Source organism: Triticum dicoccoides, chromosome 4A (assembly GCF_002162155.2).
Source record: "Triticum dicoccoides isolate Atlit2015 ecotype Zavitan chromosome 4A, WEW_v2.0, whole genome shotgun sequence".
Taxonomy (NCBI): domain Eukaryota; kingdom Viridiplantae; phylum Streptophyta; class Magnoliopsida; order Poales; family Poaceae; genus Triticum; species Triticum dicoccoides.
This window is the reverse complement of record NC_041386.1, coordinates 591377142-591388237: the sequence shown is the minus strand read 5'-3', so window position 1 is coordinate 591388237 and position 11096 is coordinate 591377142. Positions and strand designations below refer to the sequence as shown.

At 43.9% G+C, this 11096-nt stretch overlaps 1 protein-coding gene across 2 annotated transcripts; it reads right to left on the bottom strand.

Annotated features, from left to right (window-relative positions):
• Window positions 1–3622: 3622 nt before the first annotated feature.
• LOC119287064 (glycine-rich RNA-binding protein RZ1C-like) lies at window positions 3623–8395 on the bottom strand. Of its 2 annotated transcripts, XM_037566561.1 has the most exons (3): window positions 8135–8227; window positions 5593–7400; window positions 3623–4747 (listed from the first exon to the last, which is right to left on the bottom strand). In XM_037566561.1, the coding sequence occupies exon 3, from the start codon at window positions 4742–4744 to the stop codon at window positions 3905–3907; it is 840 nt and encodes a 279-aa protein (XP_037422458.1). In that variant the 5' UTR covers window positions 4745–4747; window positions 5593–7400; window positions 8135–8227; the 3' UTR covers window positions 3623–3904. The 2 variants fall into 2 exon arrangements, with proteins under 2 accessions (XP_037422458.1, XP_037422457.1); XM_037566560.1 differs by lacking the exon at window positions 5593–7400 and having other exon boundaries at window positions 8135–8395.
• Window positions 8396–11096: the final 2701 nt, after the last annotated feature.

Below are 11096 nucleotides of genomic sequence, written 5' to 3'. Positions count from 1 at the left end.
TGATTTGGGGGAGGGAGGGAGGAGAGAGAGGAGGGAGGATCAACGGGGGGAGGAAGACAGGAAGGGAGGCATGTTTTTTTTTCTTCTTTACTTCTTTTTTGTATTTCCTAGAGAGGGATTTATTTGAAGAAGATATTAAAAATTACTAATTATTTACTTTACTTTACTTGCAAGATAACTGGCAGTTTCACTTGTTTCAATTCAACCCCTCTTTACTCCAACTGTACAAAAAAAATGTAAAAGAGAAACTATGTGTACAAGCCAATAATAGTAACACCGTTTTCCTTCCGCCCTTTCTCTTTTGTAATGATAGTTGACGAACGTCAGCTGGGAGAGGATGGCAAGCGAACGTTTTTTTTTCTTTACAATTTTATCTGGTACATGAGATGGAAATCATGTTGTTGTTTTTTTAATTTGTCACGAGTTCTCTTAAGAAACCGCCAACCCCATAGAGCTAACCTTGCCGTCCAACACGGTCGCAAACGATAACCCCTCCCAACGAACGTTCGCCAGATGTTGCGACGTTCGCCAGATACCGTGGTCCTTTTCTCTTTCCCCTGCAACTTTTTGCCGGCTTCATTCAATAAAGCATTGTTTTTTCTATTAAAAAAATCAACTGTTACATTTCACATCATTACTGCCATTACTATCTAAATGGGCGCGAAAAGAGATTTGGGCCATTGGTTAATTATAAGAAGAAGAAAATTTTGGCCAGGCTCCGGTCCGGAATATGCTTGGGCACTTGTGGGACGACATGTAACTTCTGATATTTGAGTAATGCAAGAATTTACTCACAGACAGAAGAAGAAGAAGAAGAAGAAGAAGAAGAAGAAGAAGAAGAAGAAGAAGAAGAAGATTGTCCAAAATTTGTTAACGGAAAACCAGTAGTATAACCCAAAGGTTTTTCTGCGCGATTCGGCGAGTCTCGGCTAACATCACAATCATGAATGTTTCTTTGTATTACTAAGTTTTTTTCTGATTTATTATCGGTTGCTCGTGATGCGCTATGCTTGCAGCACGTGAATGCGGCCCCGTTTCATGTGAGCATTTGTGTGTCTGTTGTATAGCCGCTAGCCGGAGGCGGAGTAGATGGATAGATTAAACCAGAGTCAGCGGGGTCCATTTCAATTGGAAGGGAGAAAGGAGGACGGGGAGAAGGTTTTGGATAAGAAAGAGGCCATGCGAGGACGCACGCACTACGGATGCGGAGACGGCGACAGGTCTCTATCGAGTCGAGACGCCCACTGGATATCAATATCACTGCCGATTGGACTAACCGTGCGACGGCAACAAGAGTTAAATTTCTGCCTTCTGCCTTCGGTTGTACAAGTACCTTCTATGTTAAATGTCTTTTAAGTTTGACCAGGTTGACTCTTCTTCTTTTTTTTAAACGAGGCAAAAGACTCGCCGTTTTCATTGATTAAGAAGAGAGTGAGATTGCCCGCTTAACTGACGAAAAACCAGGATAAGACCGGTACAGCGCAACCCACGTAACGTGGGCAACCTGGCCGCCGACACGGAACACAGAGCTGTGAAGAAGAAAAGACATCCGCCGAGGAGTCGTCAGGCGTCGTCGTCATCACCGGTAGCCGAACGGGTGACTCCGACTTCATCGACATCTGCCGAGAAGTCGTCAAGCGCCATCATCATCACCGGGAACCGAACGGGCGACTCCGCCTTCATCATAGAGCGCCAGCCTCGAAGCCAAGCCAGCCCGCAAACAACTGTTGAGAAGCCATGGCGGCACATGCCAACGGAAGGCCGCACGCGCGAATACCGACACCTCCGACTTTGACGGCGAGCTTCGCAAGGGAAAAATGTAGGACCTGCGCCGCCCGTGCCCCACCGCAAACGACCACCTAGTGCATGTCGTCGGCACTACCTGGACTCGCTCCATCGCGGCTTCGACTTCAAAGCAACCAAGCAACCCACAGAAGAGCACATAGGACACGCCGGGAAGATCCGATAACCGAAACACGAACCGCGACCCAAGCTCCTCTGGACGCCATCATCGTTGCCAAGTAGAAATCACCACCCCCAAAACGTCCGCCTCAGCAAACCACATGGCGAAGATGCCGCAATCCATCGGTCTCAAGTTGTAGCTGGCTCCGAGACGATGCCCGCAAGAAGGAAGAAGACCTAAAGACGTCCGCATCGCTCAATCCCGCGGATCTGAGGTTTCCCTCTGGAGCCAAGGCCGCGGGAGGAGGGAAGGAGCATCACACAGTGACAATGCTTCCAAGAAAGAGCACGACGCCCGCGGAAGTCGCCTCTCGCGAGATACGTGAAAAGCCGAAGATAGGGCTTCTCCCAATGAAGCTCGACCACCACTATCCCGTACCGACCGGCCACGAACAACCACCCACCAAACACCACCAGAGCACTAAGCACCGAGGGAAGCACCTCCCGGCAGCGCCCGCACCTGCTGAGGCCGTGCTGCACGACCACCAGGCCAGTAGCCACAGCGCTGCCGGAACCTAGATGCGCTAGCCATCAAACTCCAAACTAGCCGTGGGATCCCAATCACGCGCCGCCCTCTGGCCGAAGCCGCCACCACCGAATCTAGGGTTGCTGCCCCGGCAACCGCAACCCTCCGAGGATGGCAGAAGCCGCCGCCAGGATAGGAGCGGCAGCACCTGAGACGCGACGAGCCACGCCGCCAAGGAAGCCACACCAAAGCCACCATGCCCGTTGTCCAAGCGACTCAACCGGGCACTGCACCATGTTGCAGGGAAGCCATCGCCATCGTGGCGTCTGAATCACAGGGAAAGAGCCGTCGAGGTTTACATTTATGTTTTACTAATATCTGCAACATCAAATATACTTCATAGTATATGATGAAACATATTCATGGTGAATCGGTAAAACTTTAAGGCCTCCTTTGGTTCATAGAATATAAATATTGTAAGAATAGAAAAATCATAGGAAGTGAGATGACATGCATCTCAATTCCAATAAAGAAAGAGATGTCATTTGATGCATAGGATAGGAATTTTTTCATTGGGTCTTAGCTAATGTTTTTTCCCCTCCAAAATGTGAAGGATTGACTCCTATCCTATATAGGAATAGGAATTCATTACTACAAACCAAAGGGTCTCAAAAGAAATTTTCCTATACAAATCCTATCCCATAGAAATCCTATGACATTCCTACAAACCAAAGGAGGCCCAAATATGTTGAATCAAAGAGTAAGTTTGTATTCATAGCACGAAGGGTCGACACTCAAATACATTTTGCACAGCACTTTTACAGAAACACTGGACTAAACAAAAACAAAAACTTATTTTACATTTCTAATTCATACAGTCAGCACAAATGACCTAAATAACACGTGATGAAGACAAGTATGAAAGCCCATTCGTCAAATCATGATGCTCTGTCTAAAGAGCATAGTTTTTGGTCACTCTTCTCGAAGTCATTCAGAAGGATTTCATAAATTCAGATCAATGAAATCATGCACAAGTTCAGAAACCATCATTCAGCAAATGTAGCCGACAACAAAAACAACCAGGTCATAGCAGGCTCAGTCTGCTGGATAAACTCCAGTTGTGGTACCATTTCTTGTACAGAATAGATATTACCGTGCCATAAGATTCATCCACAGCAGAGCAGCAGGATCTCATACCAACCACAGCAGAGCAGCAGGATTTCATAAGTTCAGATTGATTAATATCATGCAGAAGTACATAAACCATCATTCAGCAAAGGTAGCCAGCAGCCAGGGCATGACAGATTCAACTCAGCACGGAAACAGTCTGCTGGGTAAACTACCAGTGCCCACCGGGAGTAACATTTGCAGTACAGAAAAGAGATAACCGTGCCGACAGAGTACTCATCAAGCATTCGGCCATGCCAAACTGAAAGTTAAAACGCAAATACATAGCTCGACTGCAGCAACAGGTCACTAGTAGCGGTCGTCGAAGCGCCCTCCTCCCCTGGGGCGGTCATACGGTGCAGGCCTCTCCCTGTAACCTCCTCCCTCGTAGCGACTAGGCCCACCGCTGCCATAGTCGGCGCCGCCTCCACGTGGACCATCCCTGTCATAGCCACCACCTATGCCGCCCCTTGGGCCGTCCCTGTCATAGCTTGCACCGCCCCTTGGGCCACTCCTGTCATAGGCACCACCACCACGAATTCCATCTCTCTCGTAGCTTCTCTCTCGCTCCCTGCCATAGCCGCCTCCACCACCACTTGGCGCATAACGGTCTGGGGCTGCTCCATACCTGTCTGCACCAAAGCGGTCACCACCAGAGGGGTACCGGTCACTGGCATAACGATCACGGCCCCCATCATATCTGTCTCTGCTGTCAATAGGCTCACGGTACCCACCATAACGGCCACCATCATAGCGATCATCCACGTAACGGTCGCCAAACCTGTCTGATCCAGAAAAGCGATCTCCCCTGCCACCGCCACCACTGAACTTGGAAGGGAATCGCCCAGAACGGCCGCCGCCAGGGTTAGGGCAGTCACGAGCCCAGTGACCAGCACGGCCACACTCAAAGCAATTGCCAGGGGGTGGACCATCACCCTTGCCACCACGATAATCCCCACGGTCACCACCACCACCACTGCTGTACCGAGTGTCATCTGTTTGCATCTTTGGCTCAGCCCTGTTCACTGAAATGGTACGACCATCTAACTCTTTGTTGTGCATATCGTTGATAGCAGTCTCAACTGCCCTGGGATCTGAAAACGTCACGAAGCCAAAGCCACGGTGCCGGTTTGTGTGCCTCTCCAGCATGATCTGCAATAAGAAATAGTCGAGAATCAGCCTACATAGAGAGCAAAGCCAAATGGTAAGCAGCTGCAAAACCTTTGAATTCAGCGATGAGTAAAGGGCAAAAATATCACTAAATAATGACACGGATTCATTACCACAACACTTCCAAAGTCATAGCTTGTTTGATACTGTGGCATATAGCAGCACAACAAACTGGAAATTTGCACTTTGAATTCAGCAATGAGTAAAGGGCAAAACAATCAGTAAACAATAACACGGATTCATTACCACAACACTTCCAAGTCATAGTTTGTCCGATACTGTAGCATATAGCAGCTTATAAAAACAAAACAAACTGGAAATGTGCACTTTAAATTCAGCAGTGAGTAAAGGGCGGAAAAAATCAGTAAATAACACAGATTCATTACAGCAACATTTCAAGCCATAATTTGTTTGAAACTGGAGCATATATATAGGATTATATAAGAAACTGGAAACTGGTACTTTGAATTCAGCAACGAGTAAAGGGCAAAAAAGAAACAGTAAATAATATCATGTATTCATTACCACAACATTTCAAGTCATACTTTGTTTGAAAGTGTAGCATAAAGCAGCTGGAAAACGTGCTTTGACAAGGTAACAAAACGAATCACTACAAACAGCTGCAGGTCTATAGCAGCCAAGTCTCATAGAAAGAAACATGCTTTCTCTTTTGAATGAATAACCATAAGCTTAAAAGCCAACTGAACAGCGACACAACCAAGGAAATGAAAAAGTAGTCACGATATACATGAAATAAGAATGTGTGAGGTAGACAGCCATTCGTAAAAATCACTTGTGGTCAAATTTAGGATGGTTGACAGAATTACCTTTTGAGCAGCATTGGGATTAGGTTATTCCAGAGTTTCATAATTCAACAGAACAAATCAAAACTGTCAAATAGCCGAGTGTAACTGTGACTACCTTTCTGACTGAACATATCCTGAGAGAGCAAAGCTCGTTGTACTGACAACCAGTCGGGCAAACAAACATTTGAGCAACCAAACAATGCTTGCTGCTACCATCTTTTGCTGTTACCCATATTAACTAGACTGCTCTGGATAATCCTGTCGTGTTTGGATCCCTATAGCACATCTCATATCAACTAAACTAATTGCAGCAACTACTAACTGAGAAGCAAGGAACTTCAATTGGCATGAAAGTGGCTACCAACCAAGTGTGCCTCAAGGTTTGTAACACTCCCACTCATATCATATCATGCTATGACTAAATGCATAAACCAGTTCAGTAGTTAGATCCATCTATTAAATTTTCACCGTAAATTAGTGAATTACTGTCAGAAGCCAAACAAGAACAACATTCTCAGGCGGTCAGGCCCATCACCGATGTCTGAACCACTGGCATGCTGGTCTGGTAGATAAGCTCACGAGAGAATCTTCAAACATAGCAAAACAACACATGGAGACAGCAGTTGGCAATATCCAACAAGCATGACATGTCAAATGTGTGGGGTTGGTTGTGAGAAGTGCTGACATCAAATGTTGCTTCAGCAGCTATCCTTCAACTGTCATTCCATGAGCACTACACAGCAACAATGTCGTGACGATACACAAACGAATCTGTATTTCACCTTCCCTCGGTTTTCATAACAAAAGTTACCAACTGCTACCACATGATTTATTGGCTGCAACAACATCCCTTAAATTATTTTGAAGCCAATAAGATCAGGTTGCACACTACAACATGTTTTGCACCCAACTTGTCACAAAAAAATGGCTGTGACTACAAACCAAAAAGCGAAAGAAACAACTGAAGAAAAGGTATTCAGATGAATATATGATATGATGAGATAAATGATTGGGACATGGTGATTACAGAAAAGATAATGCAACATGCTCTTAGAAACTAGGAGCAGAAAAACAGAACAATATTTTGGCCAACGAACAGAGTACTGACATACCAAACAAATCATGGCACTCGTATCAAGATTCAAGAATAGAAAAACATGACAACATATGTGTAGAATTCTAGTCGCATAGATGGCACAGGATTTTAAAATGGGTTACATGGTTTCTTAATATTTAACACAACCACACAAAACAGACAACAAATATTTTGATGTATATCACCAACAGATAAAATCAGTTAAAACATGAAAGACTGAAAAATGTCTTCAGGTTTCCATCAGACAACAGACTGTCTGCTGAGCCGCTTCCCAACTGCAGACTACTGACTGTGGTGTTGGCATAGTAGACTATCAAAATCACAGGACATGCATGGAACTGCAAAAGCCAGAGGACCACTGAAGGCATTTCTTGTCAAGTAATACCACTGTAAGAACATGCTGTTTCTTCTATCAGACCACAGGCTGAATGAAGGTATCAGAACACAGCCAAGAGCAAGATAGATCAAGGGTTCCCAGATTACTGGATCAAATTTCACAGGCCCTGATGTTCACTTCAGGCATCTAACTGCGGTAAACAGCACCAGCATGACCTCTTGGTAAAGCAATTTCGAGCCTAAGTTTTCCCTGAAAGAGCAGTTAACAGCTGCTTTCTTCGCACAAACACTCATGATTGTTCTCTGCAAAGCTGATCTTTCGACAAACAAACAAAGAATCCCTGTTCTATCCAACTCCACAAATGTGCCAGCTCATTTGGCTTCACAAAGCACGTGGCTGAGAAAAATAATCATCAGAGCTAGCAAAGGGAGGGGTAGAAAAATACTGTGAGCATCCCTGATGTGGCTACAAACTAAGGAACACCATATGACAAAATCTCGTTAGCAATAAATTCTACTCCCTCCGTTCCTAAATAAAAGCCTTTTTAGAGATTTCAACATGGACTACATACGGATGTACATAGACATACTCTAGAGTGTAGATTCACTCATTTTGCTCCGTGTGCAGTCTACATTGGAATCTCTAAGAAGGCTTGTATTTAGGAACAGAACGGAGGGAGTACTAGTTAGCACCTGCGTTTATTCATTTTGAGAAGACAGCATATTACATTGTGCGTTTCGAAATACTACCTCTGTAACTTAACGTAAGACGTCTTTTGACACTATAACAGTGTCAGAAAAGTGGGAACCCCCATTACTGTTAGTTATTAACCTAGAGAATTGAGCCAGTGTTAACCACACGAAACCAAACACTGAGCTCATGTGCCTTGTTCGGATCCGGAGAAAGTACTGATCAAGGTAGCAGGACCCTATCACTTATACAAGTTATAAGAGAATTTTTAGAAAAACAGCACCTAGACCTTGGCCATGTGCATCACATTCGCCTTCCTACCCTCAACACCATCTAATTCCGCAGATCTAGCAGCTATATACACATACATACCCACGAGACAATAAATAAAAAACAACAAGCGAAAGCATACACGGAGCGGCGCGGCGACGGTCCGGTACCTGGGTGTCGACGACCTTGCCGAAGCGGCGGAAGGCGTCCTCGAGCTTGCGCTCGTCGGTGTGGAACGAGAGGCCGCCCACGAAGATCCGGCTGTCCTCCTTGCCCGCCATTTTGCCCCGCGCCTGCCCGCCTGCGCGCCCGCGGCCTCGGTTCGCGGGGGGGAGAGGGGATTAGGGTTTGGGTGCGAGGAGGAGGAGGAGGCGACGGCGAGGGGAGAAAGAAAGAAGAGGGGAAGGGAGCGCTAGGGTTTGGGTTGGCTTCCGCTCGCTCGCTTTCTTTCGCGTTCGGCCGCCTGGGCCATGGGCCGCTGGTGCTGTTTGTTATATCATCACTAGGCCTGCGGCTTTTCGGGGGCGGCTCCTATTCGGCCCGCAGGTCTCCCCCATCCTAATCGTACGGGCCGGCCCATTCCCGGATTTTATCTCCACCGGTTTGGGAAAGTTCTAGAACCTTCCCTGAAGCGGTTCTTTTTCTTAACGTTTTTCGTTCTTCTTTTTTATTCTATTTTTATTTTTTTTGTTCATCTTTCGTATACTATTTTTCATTTTCATTCATTTTCTTACTTTTCTTTTTCCTTTTCAATTTGCAGTCATCTTTCAAATTTGTGAACATTTCTTAAAATTTTAAGCAGTTTTTTAAATCCGTGAACATTGTTTTTAATTTCATCAACAATTTTTTAGCATGTTAAAATTTTAAAAAAATCATGAACATTTTTTAATTCGTGACCATTTATGATTTCTTGAAAATTATTTTTCACAATTTATAGTTTTTTTTGAAATTTTAGAACTTTCATGAAAAAACATTGACCAATTGACTAGTGGGATCCGCTGGTCAGCGGCTCACAGTGAGAAGAGAGTGGCTGCGCGCGGCTGGGCTAGGCTGGGCCCTTTTTTTTCTTCTCTTATTCTTTTCTGCTCTGCCTCTGTTGTTCTGTCATTTATATTTTATTTTGAATTTGATTTTTATTTCATAAAAAAACTTTCTCTAAATTCTTATTGCAATTTTTATACACTGAGCATTTTTTTGGACCTTTTGGGCATATATTTTATGCATTTTATTTGTAGGCTTTAGTTAAATATTTCCTTGCTCACATTTTATCTTCCAAAATAGTTTTCCTCTATTTTTCTTTAATTTGGTTTTCCTCTGACCCATCTTTAGTTCGTTTTTAATATTATTTTGTTTATTTCCTTTGAAAATATTTCTTGCTTTAACACCTTTAGGGTTTTATTTAACTTTCTGTTTTCACTTGTTTTAGGTTTTAACCAAATGCTCACTAGGTTTCAACTAGTTTCATAAGGCCTTCACCCCTCTAGGTTGATCAAACAAAGCAAACAAAGTCAAATCAACAGACTCCATTACTTCTCATAAACATTTAGATCATAAATCCACAATTCATCGGATCCCAACAAACATACCGCAAAAGAAGATTACACCGGATAGAATTCCAAGAATATCGAGAAGAACATTGTATTGAAGATCAAAGAGAGAGAAAAAGACATCTAGCTACTAGCTATGGCCCCGTAGGCCTGTGGTGAAGTACTCACGCATCATTGGAGGGCAGCAAGGATGATGTAGAAGCCCTCTGTGATTGATCCCCCCTCCGACAGAGTACCAAAAAGGCCTTAAATGAGATCGCGGAAGAATAGAAACTTGCAGCTGCGAAAAAATTGTTTTGGGTGGCTCTCTGTTGTTTTCCTGATTTTAGAGAATTTATAGTGGTGGAATTAGGTCAGACGGAGCCACGAGGGGCCCACAAGGTAACAGGCCGCGACCCCTCCAGGGTGCGCCCTGTTGCCTTGCCGTCTCCTTGTTTGCCTTCTGGTCTCCTCCCGAAACTTCTAGGGTCTTTCTTGTCCAGAAAAAAACCGTCGAAAAGTTTCATACATTTGGACTCGGTTTGGTACTGATTTTCTGAAAAAACGTAAACAGACAAAAAATACAACTGGCACTAGGCACTGGGTTTATAGGTTAGTCCAAAAAATGATATAAAATAGTACATAAATGCATATAAAACATAAACGATTCATAATATAATAGTATGGAATAATAAAAAATTATAGACGTTGAACATGTATCGGTAGGCGCGATTCTTTTTCTACTATGTCTCCCAACATATAAGCTGCAAGGTTTAGTCTGTAGAGATACATTCGCAAGGTTTAGAGCTTAGACAAACTCATACGATCTCGAGGTAGACCAATCTGTACTTTGTACCCCATCACAATTAATATATAAGAAGTAGGACGCATGGTTTAACCTCACAAGAGGGCCCAAACTGAAGGAAATATGCCCTAGAGGCAATAATAAAGTTATTATTTATTTCCTTATTTCATGATAAATGTTTATTATTCATGCTAGAATTGTATTAACCGGAAACATAATACATGTGTGAATACATAGACAAACAGAGTGTCACTAGTATGCCTCTACTTGACTAGCTCGTTGATCAAAGATGGTTAAGTTTCCTAACCATAGACATGAGTTGTCATTTGATTAACGGGATCACATCATTAGGAGAATGATGTGATTGACTTGACCCATTCTGTTAGCTTAGCACTTGATCGTTTAGTTTGTTGCTATTGCTTTCTTCATGACTTATATATGTTCCTGTGACTATGAGATTATGCAACTCCGTTTATCGGAGGAACACTTTGTGTGCCACCAAACGTCACAACGTAACTGGGTGATTATAAAGGTGCTCTACAGGTGTCTCCAAAGGTACTTGTTGGGTTGGCGTATTTCGATATTAGGATTTGTCACTCCGATTATCGGAGAGATATCTCTGGGCCCTCTCGGTAATGCACATCACTTAAGCCTTGCAAGCATTGTAACTAATGAGTTAGTTGCGAGATGATGTATTACGGAATGAGTAAAGAGACTTGCCGGTAACGAGATTGAACTAGGTATTGAGATACCGACGATCGAATCTCGGGCAAGTAACATACCGATGACAAAGGAAACAAC

Coding starts and splice junctions, on each gene's coding strand:
- LOC119287064 (XM_037566560.1), bottom strand. CDS start 8,245: ATGGCGGGCAAGGAGGACAGCCGGATCTTCGTGGGCGGCCTCTCGTTC. Junction 4,748..8,134: donor GCAAGGTCGTCGACACCCAG/GTACCGGACCGT, acceptor TTCTTATTGCAG/ATCATGCTGGAGAGGCACAC.